Source organism: Acomys russatus, chromosome 17 (assembly GCF_903995435.1).
Source record: "Acomys russatus chromosome 17, mAcoRus1.1, whole genome shotgun sequence".
Taxonomy (NCBI): Eukaryota; Metazoa; Chordata; class Mammalia; order Rodentia; family Muridae; genus Acomys; species Acomys russatus.
Genome location: NC_067153.1, coordinates 44,584,234 through 44,597,905, shown reverse-complemented (window position 1 = coordinate 44,597,905; position 13,672 = coordinate 44,584,234). Strand labels below are relative to the sequence as shown.

The 13,672-nt window shown below is 49.9% G+C and overlaps 1 protein-coding gene across 1 annotated transcript in view; it reads right to left on the bottom strand.

Moving 5' to 3' along the window:
- Window positions 1-5,237: 5,237 nt before the first annotated feature.
- The window catches only part of Zc3h7b (zinc finger CCCH-type containing 7B), a 46,516-nt gene continuing 38,081 nt past the window's right edge, over window positions 5,238-13,672 (bottom strand). Inside the window, exons 17-23 of the mRNA XM_051160044.1 lie at window positions 12,084-12,169; window positions 6,934-7,067; window positions 6,660-6,765; window positions 6,445-6,553; window positions 6,094-6,227; window positions 5,825-5,988; window positions 5,238-5,532 (exon numbers count right to left, since the gene is read on the bottom strand). Coding sequence (XP_051016001.1) covers window positions 5,253-5,532; window positions 5,825-5,988; window positions 6,094-6,227; window positions 6,445-6,553; window positions 6,660-6,765; window positions 6,934-7,067; window positions 12,084-12,169 — 1,013 coding nt within the window. The 3' untranslated portion in view covers window positions 5,238-5,252. The remainder of the gene's footprint in view (window positions 5,533-5,824; window positions 5,989-6,093; window positions 6,228-6,444; window positions 6,554-6,659; window positions 6,766-6,933; window positions 7,068-12,083; window positions 12,170-13,672) is intronic.

Below are 13,672 nucleotides of genomic sequence, written 5' to 3'. Positions count from 1 at the left end.
AGGCGTACTGAAGCCTTATCCTTAGAGAATTATGCTGCTAGCACGAAGTCCATGCTGACACTGTCTCCTTGTTCTCCAGAGGTTCAGCTGGCAATGTCCCCAGTGATCAGGCAGTATGGCTGAGGGTGGCAGCAGTTGGGAGAATTTTACTGAACATGTACCTGGAGATGTTTGGAGAGGCTGTGGGCAGGGGTTTGGATTGCCACATGCTCTGTGTCTCTGGACTTAGAGGTCCAAAGCCCTCTGCAGATGGTCTAGGTCTGTTAGTTTTTTAATCCATGTCCTGACTCCATCTCTGTACTTTACCCCTCGTTTTTTCACTGGCTGTATTTGTTCGAGTTCCCTAGCAAGATGTTTTCTGTGACACCAGCTGGAGGTCCTTCTAAGAACTTGGTTAAGAACTTTGATGGTGCTCTCTTCTCTCTGCATCTTTCATCCTCCTCCTCCTCCTCCTCCTCCTCCCCATTCCCTTCCCCTGCATGGCCACTGAGAGCTGCTTCCAATAAACTTGCCTTTATATACTTAAAAAAAGAAAAGAACAGACCAAAACTTTGATGGTCTTTTGTTCTCTCCTTGTCCAGCAGGGACTGTTTCCAGGCGCCCATGTCAGAAGGGCCAGCTGTTGGGAGTCATCTTTTGGTGCACTGTGTAAAGACTGTAGCATTCAAATGCTGGTTTCTACATGGGGCGGAGGCTTGATGACAAGCCAGACTTTGCTATTCTTCGGCTACATCATATTTTGTCAACAGTCCCTTCAACGCCTTTTGATCAGTTTATTAAAGAGCTGACTGGCCAATAGCAAAGGCAGGAGAGGAAGGCAGGACTTCCAGGCAGAGATAGGAACTCTGGGAAAAATCAGGCACTGGAAGCCAGCCAGACTTCAAGGAAGAAACAGAGCTGGGACTGAGAGAGTGGGGAAAGGTAACAAGCCACGAGGCAGAATATGGATTAGTATAAATGGGGCAATTTAAGGTAAGAGCTAGTTGGGGAATAAGCCTAAGCTAAGGTCAAGCTTTAATAATAAATATAAAAGGTTGCTGTGTCATTACTGGAGTTGGTGGTCCAAGAAAGTCCAGTTATAATTGACACCCAAACAGTTATAGTAGCAGATACAAACTTACTGCTCACTAATCAGGTCCAGTGCTCAGGCTATGCCCTGAGGCCTGGGTGTTTCCCCAGCAGGCTGCACAGGCTCCCCATGGTTGAGGACCATTAGGTATTTTGGCAGAACCCTCAAAGGTCTTCTCTGGAGAAGCATAAGGCTGCCCCAAGGTCCTTGGCAGGCCCTCCACCTGCCCCAAGGAGCAACCAGAGAATGCAGGAGCTGGTGCCGTGGTGTAGTATCATGCAGTGAGAAACAGACCTGTGTTCCATCAGGGTCATCATCACGCGTGACTATCCGATACTCTGAACATACAGTTTCATGGCACATAGAACTGCAGGTGTGAAATAAAATGAAAGGGGAAAATGCAGGAGAGTACGTGCCTACTGATAATGATGTAAAGTCAGACTGCAGACTCAAAGGAAGCTAGTCTCTTCTGTGTGGGGTGGGTATGCAATTGGCTAATGATTCAGTTTTCTTAACTGAGGCCAAGTGAGAGCAGAAGAGAATAAAGAGAATTTAAGATTGGGTTAATTCAACTCCTGAGGCTTACTGAAGTCTTATTTGCTCACTTTTAAATTTCCTGGGTTTAAGGAATGTCCCACTGCAAGCTCATGGGTGTGTCTCCAGCCCAAGCACAGGCTTGTGGTTTTTATGTTTTCTTTCTCCAGGCAGGGTTTCTCTGTGTAGCCCTGGCTGTTCTGAATTCACTCTGTAGACCAGGCTGGCCTGGCACTCAGAGATCTGCCTGCCTCTGCCTCTTGAGTGCTGGAATTAAGTCTTCCTTTTTTTAACACCACCATTTGTTTGTTTGAGTTCCTCCTAAATACCTAGTCCAAATGACTCCTGTCTTCAGGGAAGTTGTAGGTCTGGGACCTTTGTTCCCACTCCACGTTTTCCTGCAGCTTAAAGCTAACTGGCAAATCAGGTACAGTGGGGTAGGTACACGTATAATCTCAGCACTCTGCAGACAGAGACATTGATGATCCATGCAGGTTTGCGTCTAGCCTGGTCTACAAAGTGAATTCTAGGACAGCCAGGGCTATACAGAAAAAACAAACAAACAAACAAAAAAAAACAAAAAAAAAAAAAACCAAAAAACAGACCAGCCAGGGCTTTATAGTAAGACTGGACTGTCTGACAAGCACTCACTGTAGACTGGGCACACTTCAGGAAATTTGGAACCCCCCCCCCAGCCCTGCCCCCACCATGAGATCAGAGAGACGCCCAGTCTTCTTTGAGGGTAGAGGCAAATGTTGGGTGTGGTAACACAGGTCTATAACCCCAGCATTCAAGAAAACAAAAGCAAGGACAAATGCCCAAGGCTGGCACCACCCACTGCTGTATATTAAGACCGTATTAAAGTTAAAAAAAAAAAAAAAAAAAAAAAAAGCCAACAAAACTTTCTGATATAACCTTGAGTCTTCCTCAGCCTCTGAGGATCAAGGTTAAGCCTGGCATGACCCCTTACCTTCCTGGACAGGCTGCACCCAAAACGGGCACAGGATCCAGAATGGCACATGATGGTAAAAGCAAGAGGCACGGGCTCAGTCCCACAGGAAGGCCTGTGAGCAGGCAGACTGGCAGAGGGTGGCCCCTATGACCACTTGTACGAACACAGCTTGTCCTTGGTACTGAGGCGCTGCCTGAGCTGGTCAGCTGGGTCTCCTTGTGTACACAGGGACACTGCCCCTCACCCCTTGGAATGTCTGCCTCAGGCATAGCCAGCTGGGGCCAGCTCTGGCCCAGGAGTCCTAGGCAGCCCTGGCCCCTGGAGGACATGCAGTAGTTGGGGAGGAACAGGAGCGACACCTGGGGGACAAGAGTCAAAGTGCACACACATTTTCTAGAACAAAGGCTAAAAAGAAGCAAGTTTCTCTCTCGTTTTATTTTAAGAAGAAAAAAAATTGTTATTAAAACATCTACATTATTATCAAGATACTAGACCTTATGATATTTAATATTAAAGTGTGGTATTCTTAAAAGTTTAATACAGACATTTTTAAAGGACCATTAGATTGATTACTGCCCAGCTGAGAAATGCAGCACCCCTTCCAGCCCCTGCCCCACTCCATGTCTACTGGCAAGTCTTGTTCTTGATTGAGCCTTCCAGCCAGAGGCCCTAGAGGGGTCACATCTGATTAACTGTAGTAACCATACAAAATGTTTTGTTGTCTCCCACCCCAGGCCATCCTTGTCTCCGTTCTCTTCCTCAGATCTCAGAGACCCCTGACAGATGAACATCAGGAGAACTCAGGCTTACCCTCCTCGGGGGAACAATCAAAACCACTTCCTCTTCCTGAGCTCTGGGACTCCTTTCTAGACATGGGTCTGTGGGAAACTAGCAGAGCAGGGCCCAGGTGTGAGCTACGGCTCCAATTCTGGTTCCCTAAATAGCCAGATGACCCCACAAAAACTTCAAAACTCACAAGGATGTCTGCATTTTTTTTTTTGCCAAATTCTTTTATCTTTAGCCCTCATTAAAAGAGATTCCTTTGATACCACACACATATATAATATTATATAGAGCGATATATTTAATACCTGTGTATATATGCATCACAGGGGCGACATATATACACACTAAAAACAAGGCTGGTGACGACAGACTGCAACACCACAGGTCAGGAGAACAAGTATCATCCACACTCATGGCCATGGCCCCCACCTTGGTCTCACTTGCCCTCCAGCCACGCTGCTGGGGGCAGGGAAAGGGGGCAGGGGAGAGGAAAAGGTGCATGCCATGGTTATTGGGAGAAGGCTGGGCAGTGGCAACATGAGAAATGGGTCCTTTGTGCCCCAGGTGCCTATTAAAATACTCTCGAGCACTAGCAACCTTGGCTGGAGGAAAAATAGGAGTGTCTGTTCATTCTCTCACTCTTCCATAGCCTTAGTTTCTGGTTCCTTCTGGGGAGCCCCACTTTTGTGCCAATGGTGTGGAGCAATTCTGGAATGTCTTGGGGAGCCAGAGGAGGCTATGTCTACCCATGGGGAGCAGGATGACAGGTATATGCAGACTTCAGACCATGAAGAGGCCGTGGTAGGTAGGCGCATGGGCTGGGCGTCAGCAAGGGTCCTAGGCGACTGGCAGGGTTGGGCATAGGGTGGGGCTGGGATAGGTGCTCGTAACAGTATATTTAGGTCTTTTGGAGAAGACTACAAAGGATCCCTAGGAAAGAGAGGCTGTGGCCCATGGAACCCAGGGAACCTCCCTGCTCTTTGTATCACTAGGACCCTCTGAATGCTTTGTACCTTGGACAGAACCTGAACTCACAGTGTCCTGAATTCTATCATTTCTCTATGAAAGCTCTTGGGGATAAAAACTGCTGCGTGCTCCAACAACATCCCCCCTCAGGGTGCTAACAAGAACAGCTCCTGTCTTAGCAGCCCTTCCCCAGGCCCCAGGGATGTTGCATGGGGCTGAGGAACCCAGGGGCTCCAGTTGCTAACAGGTGGGGTCTTTTGACCAATGTTTACATCCCAGATGTGCACCAATCAGAGGGCTAGAGACCCTGGGCAAATCACTCCTCCTGCTGGACCTCAGTTTCCATTTCTGCAAAATAGGGTTTAGGCTTCTGTTGACTCCAAGGCTGAGGTACAGGCTATAATCATGGCTCACAAAGGAGAGGGCTGGTTGTTAGGAACACTTGGACTCTTTAGTCTAACTTCAGATATCATCTGCCTTAGCCCTCACCCCTTTCACAGAGCAGGAAACTGAGGCCCCAGATGTTAAGTGACCAGCACAGTGTTCCCAATTCCATCTCACGGCTATTAAGCTAATCAGGGCCTCCTGCCCTCTGCTGTGTCCTGCTTTGTCCCCAGGGAATGGGAGAAGGGGAAGGTAGAGAGGGAAAAGAATCTTCCTGCTGCAGATTCAAGTGGGGACCCCAGGCTCCCCAGCCCTGAGCTTTGGATCCCCCTTAGGAGCAGACAGAATTTAAAGCTGTAGGCTGAAGCTGGCCATGCCCCTCCCCCCCCAACCAGGAGAGCTAGAATTGGGGAGGGGCTGCAGTACATGACCTGGATACACACACCTGGGGTGTCGGGGGTGGAACGGTTGGACAGGAGTCTGGGGGCTGCCTGATTGGGTGACCCCCTGCTCCCAACCCACCCCCGACCCCAGGACTTTGCTCACAGCTGAGACCTGGCCTTACTCCCCAGTGGTGGTGGTGGTGGTGGTGGTGGTGGCAGCAGTAGCAGTTGCAGCAATGGGGGCTTCTGGGGTGGCACCGGTGGTGCCCCCATCCTCTTGCAGCAGGAAGTTGTATTTGCCGAAGTCATCATCCCGTGGACACAGAAGCATGTCCTTGCGGGCCTTGGCAAGCTTTTGCTTCAGCACCTCACGCCGGTCTAGCCACTCGTTGAGTTCCGCTTGTCCATGGGCACAGCGACACTTGTCCCCATCTGGGCAGGCCTGGCCCTTCTGGAGCCTGTGGGTGGCAGAAGGCTCACTGCATGATCTCTATGCCTTTCCACCTAGGGCCATTCAACCTTCCTAAAATGGGCCTCTCCCCAGTCAGCTCTGTGAAGGAAGGCTAGGGACTGGTGTGAGCCCGCCCCCTCCATCCCGCCCACCACCAGCACTGAACTCATCTCTAAGATACAGCAACTCCCGGAGCTGGAGCTGGTCACAACACTCCTGTCCTCAGGCCCACCTGCTACTTTCCGGGGCCCCACCCCCACCCCCACCCCTGCGTGCTCCCATCACGCTGCCCTCAGCACCTGTCACAGAGTCGGAACTCGCCCATAGGGAAGCGGTAGGCCCAGCCACTGGCGTCACTGTCGGAGGTGAAGACCTTCTCCTTGTGCTTCTCAGACTGGATGTGCTGCTGCCACTGCTTCTTGCTGTTGCTGTTCTTGCCGCAGAGCCAGCAGTGGTAGCCCATCTGGGGGCACAGGCCTGTGGGTGACTGATGCCACCCCTCTCCCCCCACTGCCCCTCCAGGCCACGCTCCCAGCTGGCCCTGGCTCTGCACGCAAGCAGGGCTTACCATGATGTCAGCATAGTCCGTGGGCATCTGGATCTGCTTCTCCCCCTCCCGAGAGCTAATGGGCGTCCCTTCTCCCGGCTTCCCTGGGGTGTGTTTCTTCAGCCACATGTCATAGGTCTGCTGCATATCCAGGACTGGGTGGGGGACAGAGGACAGAGGGCTTGGTGAGGAGGCTTCCCCATCCATCCTACCCATGATCCCTGCTGGACTTGGGGGCTAAACCGTCTTAGGCTCTGCTGCTAGGCCTGAGGGGCTCATCACTCACAGGAAGCCCAGAGTCTGGGGGAGCACCCCAGGAGCTATTCAGGAGGTGTTAGCAATGAGGTGATACAGGACAAGGCTGCCACTCACTCTTGTTCTCCTTCATGAAGGTCCACATGTCCCTCTCCTCCGGGCTATGTGCAAAGGAGCAGTTCCCCACATACTGGCATTTGCGGCCATTCTGGGCATGGATGCAAAGCTGTGGGTGGGCAAAAGAAAGCCTGCTGAGTCCCACAGGGCTGTATTATCAGTGTGTTGGCCAGTTCAAAGCCTTTTGGGGCCTCCCCTCCCCAATAAGTGCTCACGTCATATTGCTGTGGGAAGTTTCGAATGGATGGCAGGGGCCTCACCGACACCCATTTCCTCTTGGCCTTGGACATCACCAGAAGGACCCGCCTCTCCTTGGTCCAGCTGTAGGTCAGAGACGGGAGTCATTGGAGAGAGACAGAGAGGAAGCCTCGGGGGTTTGAGACCTTCTTTCCTCCCTCAGAGCGCAGGTCTCCCAAGTCTTGGCCCCCCTCCCTTACGGTGCTCTGCACTGCCCCATCTTGCCCATGCATCTGCCCCGGGCCTGCTCACCAATGCCGGGCCTTGGCACTGCAGTACTTGAGGTCCTTGTCGGGCTCCACCACCTGCCCATTCCTCCAGCACTGACCACACACAAACTTCATCTGCAAGTCAAAGGTGCTGGGTCCATGTGTCCTTGGGGTGCCCTATTGGAAGATGGGGTGGGTTGGTGAAGCAGCCACGAGGTCTTAGGCCTCTGGGAGTCCTATGACCTCTAAGTCTTAAATCAGCTAGTCGTCTGCACAGTTCTACTGGCAGGCAGTGACCTCTCAGCTGTGTGCCCTATGACTTACTCGGGGAGCCAGATATGGAGAGGGGATCCTGAACCGTCCTTCTGCCCTCTCCATCTGGTCCTCACTTATCCTCACTCTGTTAGGGGCCTGGTTTATGCAACTGCTGTATAGAATAGCTTCTCTTTTTAAAATTTTACCTTATTTTGTTTTATTTTATTATTATTTTTGTTTGTTTTGATTTTTTCAAGACAGAGTTTCTCTGTGTAGCCTTGGCTATCCTGGACTCACTTTGTAGACCAGGCTGACCTCAAACTCATAGCAATCCGCCTGCCTCTGCCTCCTGAGTGCTGGGATTAAAGGCATACGCCACCATACCCAGCTAAAGATTTATTTATTCATTTATTTTTAAAATATTTTATTTAATTTTTAACTTATGTGCATTGGTGTGAGGGTGTCAGATCTTAGAATTACAGACAGTTGTGAGCTGCCATGTGGGTGCTGGGAATTGAACCCGGGTCCTTTGCAAGAGCAGGCAGTACTCTTAACCACTGAGCTATCTCTCCAGCCCTAAAGATTTATTTTTTTATTTTTTTTAAAAAAGATTTATCGGGCTGGAGAGATGGCTCAGCGGTTAAGAGCACCGTCTGCTCTTCCAGAGATCCTGAGTTCAATTCCCAGCAACTACATGGTGGCTCATAACCATCTATCATGAGATCTGGTGCCCTCTTCTGGTGTGCAGGTGTACAAGCAGGCAGAACACTGTATATGTAATAAATAAATCTTAAAAAAAATTTTTTTATTTATTATTATGTATACAGTGCTCTGCCTACATATATACCCGCAGACCAGAAGAGGGCACCAGATCTCATTATAGATGGTTGTGAGCCACCATGCAGTTGCTGGGAATTGAACTCCGGACCTCGGGAGGGCAGGTGGTGCCCTTAACCTCTGAGCCATCTCTCCAGCTCCTGTTGTTGATTTTTCAATACAAGGTTTCTCTGTGTAGCTTTGCCTGTCTTGGAACTCGCTCTGTAAACCAGGCTGGCCTCAAACTCAGAGATTCACTGCCTCTATCTTGTGAGTGCTAGGACTCAAGGCATGTGCCACTACACCTGGCTCAGCAGGTGCTCTTAATGGCCAGGTCATTTGAGTTTCCAGCCCTCATTTGTGATTTTTAAGAATTATTAAGTGAATTTGGTGTGGGGTTAATATTGCATTTCCAACACAGTTCTGGACATATTTCTGCCATTTTGTACTTTCTACATCTTGTAGTTTCAACTATTCAGCCAAAACTTAATTCTTAATCTCATTTATCTCACTAACATTCTCTTTCAGTTTAATAAACAATAAAAATTATACATATACCAAAGAATTTTTTAAAAAATTTCTTTATGACCGATCACTAGCAGATGTTTGATTTATAGCCAGGTGTGGTAGCTGATAATCCTATCACTTAGCAAGGTGAGGCAGGAGGATTGCTACAAGAGACCAGCACGGGCTACAAAGTGCGTCTTAGGAAATCTTGGGCTACATAATGAGAACCTATCTCCAAACAACAAAAATGTTGATTTATATACCCATCTTACCTACCTACATACCTGTGCCGCATAAAAACTACCCAGGTGAAAACGAGCCTAAAGTGCAGAAAGTGCAACAGGCTGTCCTAGGGCACATCATGCTGTTCTCTACCGGGAATGCCCTGCCTCTAGTCTTCCTGTAATTCAGCTCAAGGGCTGGAGAGCTGGCTCAGCAGGCACAGCGCTTGCTGCTTAAGCACGGAGACCACATTGTGGATACCAGCACAGATGTAAAATGTGGGTGTCTGCACTTCGTGAGGCAGACACAGGAATTTTCTGGGACTAGCCTAGCCAGAAAGTGCAAGAGACTTCCCATCCAAAGGAGAAAAGGCAGAGTGATGGAGGATACCTGGTACCTCCTATGGCCTTCAATTATAGGTGTGCTCACTTGCACATGTGTGTGTGCGTATGACACACACACACTCAGCTCAGGCTGCAGTGGCCCTCCTGGAGCTCTCCTGTGACAAAGCTGCCACCCTCAGTGGTTAAACTACCTGTGTAACCAACCAGTTTGGAGGGCTCCATCTGTAGAGAGCAGGAGTTCAAAGGTGAAAAGTTGGCCTTGGCCAGCAAGCCAGCCAGCCTTGGCTACGAGACCCTCCCCCAGGGCGCTGCTCAGCTAGTCTCTTGGGCTCCTTTCCCACACACCATTCTTATCTTTGGCCTTTATTTTGTAGGCAGGAGAGCTGCTCTTCTGTGCCCAGGACAGAGAGGGGGAGTGGGAGGTGACCTTGGCTAACTTGCGGCTGTCTTCCTCCCCATCTGCCCATGGGCGTTGGGTGTGGCACTGCTTGTCTCGGAAGCTCTTGGTTCCTCCTGGCTACCAGGTGCGTGTGTCTCCTGCTAACCCCCTCCCTGCCAACAGTGACTAGCACTGCCCAGTGCAGGGATCCTTCCCATCTGACTTAGAGACAGCTGGGAGCAGTTCCTCACTCTCTCACAGGAAGAGCTTTAGTACTTCAAGGGACAGCATGGGAAGCCAGAGGCGCTGGGCCCAAGCAGCATCTGCCCTGGCAGGCCCTGGCTTCACTGACTTTACTCTCTAGGTGGTAAACAGGCAGAAGTCCCACGCCTGGGCCAGTCGAGCCTGGCACAGGTGTCCTGTTCCTGAGCCAGGCCTGGGTGGGAAGGGGTTGGGGTCTTGGCCCTGGGTGTCCCTGGGAAGACCACTGGTCAGGAGGAGGAGCATGTGGGAGGTGATGGAGGGGACCAGGACTCAGTGCTCTTTTTAGAAGATTACTGACAGGGACCCACCTGAGCCCCTTACAGCATCCCTGCTGGGGTCCCGGCCAGAAGCAAAAAGAATGAGAGGGAAGCAGAGAGACAGGAAGAGAAAGAAAAACGGGCAGCTGAGTATAGTACTGCATGTCTGTAGGCTCCACACTTGAGGCTGAGGCTACTGGGTCCTGAGTTCAAGGCCAACTCAGACTGTGTAGCAAGACCCATCTCAAAGAAATGAAAATGAGAACGAGGGAGAGATGGGGCGGGGGGGGGGGGGGAGAACAAGGCTAGAAAGGGAAGGCCCTGGGAGCAAGTAACCCTAATGGCTCCTCTCCTCAGCTTGGATCCTCCCTCAACTCCTACTCCATCTGGCCCCATAAGGAGTCCAGAAGCCCAGGTTTCCCTCAAGTTGGCCTGGTCTGGCCTGGGAGACAGGGTTGTCCCTCATGAGCATGCTACACAGTAGTTTACTCACTGGCTCCTCTTGTACTTAAGACAGTGTCTCCTTGTCATCTACAGTTAGTGATCTTGAAGCCCAAGGTGGTGTGGGCAGGGTCTAACACACAGTAGGGCCTCAGCATGCAGATGCTGGGGCCTCCTGTAAACCTCACACCCACGGTGGAATGGTGGGCAGGGTTTTATGATGAGTCTAAGGGAGCCTGGGTGGTAGGAATGGCATAGGTGCAGCACACACTCAGTACCATGTCAGAGGCAAATCTCCAACACTACGGCTTATAGAGTCAGACCACAGTGATGAGCAGGAGAGAGGCGACAACATAATCCGTGGCTACCACTCTAAGCCTACAAAGACATTCACATAGACTCAAGCCATCTCCCTGGAGGCTTTTTTTGAGGGGCGAGGTGGCAGGTGAGATAGTTTGACATATAGCTCAAGCTAGCTTCGAACTCATTAAGCAGTGTAGGCTGGCCTTCAATTCCCAATCCTCCTGCCTCACTTTCCAAGTGCTGGGATGATAGGCATGTGCCATCACACCCTGTCGGTCCAGGAAGGCCTTATTAATTACATAGAGGAAAAAAGAACGTTCTAGTGCAGGAACTTTACAGTAGAAGTACCTCAGTCATGCTGTCACGGTCACCACTAATGGGATAACGTGCCTCTTTATGTGTAAGCTCAGCCCATGGCTTTGCCTCTATAGCAGGAGGAAACAGGCACGGTAAACCCACCAGTAGGGATTATCTGTAAAACCAGAGGCTTCAAAAATGTTAGACACAAAAACCTATGAAGGAGCCATTTTAAATTAAAAGGGATGAAAGAGACATGCCAATGGAACCACGTGTCACCTAGAATTTAGAGGACAAGTCACAGAATGTGAATGGTAGTGTTCTATTAATTTTCCAGTGTTAACGTGGGTACTGTGGCTATATAAAAGTACCCTCATTACAAAAAAAAAAAAAGGATTTTTTTTTGTTTTTTTAATATTTATTTATTATTTGTACAGTAAGTATTCTGCCCGCATGTGTGCCTGCATGTCAGAAGAGGGCACCAGATCTCACTATAGATGGTTGTGAGCCACCATGTGGCTGTTGGGAATAGAACTCAGGACCTTTAGAAGAACAGACAATGTTCTTAACCTCTGAGCCATCTCTCCAGCCCAAAAAGGATTGTTTTGTTGTGAATGGGTGTTTTGTCTGTGTGCCATGTGTGTAGTACCCACAGAGGCCAGAAGAGGGTACTAGATTCCCCAGGATTAGAGTTAGAGACATTGTGAGCAACCATGTGGGTGCTGGTAATCAAACGTTGGTCCTTTGGAAGAGCAGCCACTGCTCTTAACTGCTGAACGATCTCTCTAGCCCAAGAGTGCCCTTTAAAAAGTAGTCAAAGGGGAGGAGATAGCTGTCTGCAGCTCACTCCCATATAGTTCAAAACAGAACACTCCAAAAATACTGTGCATATTTATGTATAAATATGTATGTGAAAACATACAGCTGCACATAGGAAAAGACATGTACACATACCCACACCCACACACTGATAATGAAGCAAGTAGTAAAATGTGAACTGTAGGAATACAGCAAAGAGTGCAACTTGCTGGATCATATGTCTCAGTAAAAGGAAACGGACAGTTCTTGTGGTGCCCACCCTCACCCCCGTGCCAATCCCAGGCCTTACCAAGCTGCTGCTAGCCTTCCCTGCATGGGCTTCCATCTGTTGCCAGTATTTCTTGGATTCCTGAACGATGTCTTCGTGGGTCATGCCTGCGGAGCGTGGAAGAAAATATGGGGCTTGGCAAAGGATGAGACACAGTACCCATGGGATGCTGGGATGAGGCCCAAGCTGAGGAGTCCCACTCGGGACTCAGGACACTCGGAATGTCCTTGTCCTCTCTGGGCCTGTTTGTCCCTCTGTAACACAGGAAGAAAGCTCCCTGACTCCCAAGCCAGAGTTCCATCTCTACAGCTCCTGCCTTTCTCCTGCTGGGCAGCCCCAAGGCCACTGGTCTTTAGGGTTCACCAAGGTCTGGGTACATGGGTCTTCACTGCCAGCACCCAAAGGGCAAATGTCCCAGCACAATAACCCCAAAGTACCAATCAGACCCTTACTGCCTTCCAGGTCCAGCTAGCAGTCTTCCTGCAGCCTCCCTGCCTGCAGCTCTTCTCTTTCTACTGCCTCCTGTAACCTGCTGTCTGGTTGGTCTGTGGCTGTTGCTCTGCTGTGGTCACTCTCCATTCATTGCTTACTGAGGCCACAGACCGCACCTGACATTAGATTTTTTTTTTGTTTTGGTTTGGTTTTTGGTTTTTTGAGACAAGGTTTCTCTGTGTAGCCTTGGCTGTCCTGGACTAACTTTGTAGACCAGGCTGGCCTCGAACTTACAACGATTCGCCTGCCTCTGCCTCTCAAGTGCTGGGATTAAAGGCGTGCACCATCACCGCCCGGCTGACATCACATTCTTGAGGGTATCCCCAAATGCAGATCCACAGCCCACATCTCCTGCCACATTTGGCGGCCCACTCAACATCTCTACTTGAAGTTCAAGAGACAGTTTAGAACCCACATCCCACACAGAACCCTGATATCAGCCCCCCAAACATGCTCGTCCTCCACACCCTCTTCTCATGGAACCCTATTCTACTAGGCACCCTGACCTCAGCCTTGACCTTGAGCAAACAAACCTTGTGTTTGATACTTTACATGTGGCCCATCGGTAAGTCCTGCCACCTCTACTACCAGCACCTGGTGTGAGCTACATTGTCCCCAGGGCCTTGTTCCTGTGTCCACCCAGCAGCCAGCACGGCTGGGAAACTGCTGATTAGACTCTGAAACTCCATTTCACCTAAAGCTCCTCCTGGCATCACACAGCAGATGCAGAATAAGGCCAACTGCAGCACACGTCATAACTATTGTTCTGAGATGCACAGGATTTTAAGATGCTGCCAACAGAGGGATAACGTTGCTGCCAGCATCACAGGGCGGGCTTTCAAAAATGATTTTCTCACTGTGTTTGCTTATTTTGTGTATATGTGGCACAGGCAGGTGTGTGGAAGTCAGAGAACAACTCGGAGGAGTTCGTTTTCTTTCTCTACCATGTGGGCTCCGGGGACTGCACTCAGGTCACACCTGGTGGCAAGAACCTTTATCTTCCGAGTCATTCCTTGGCTACACAGTCAGCATTTTAATTTTTTTTTAACTTAAAATAGGAATATGCACTAACAGTACAGGTACAGTGTAGAAATCCAGGGACAAGCAGCAGAGCTCTT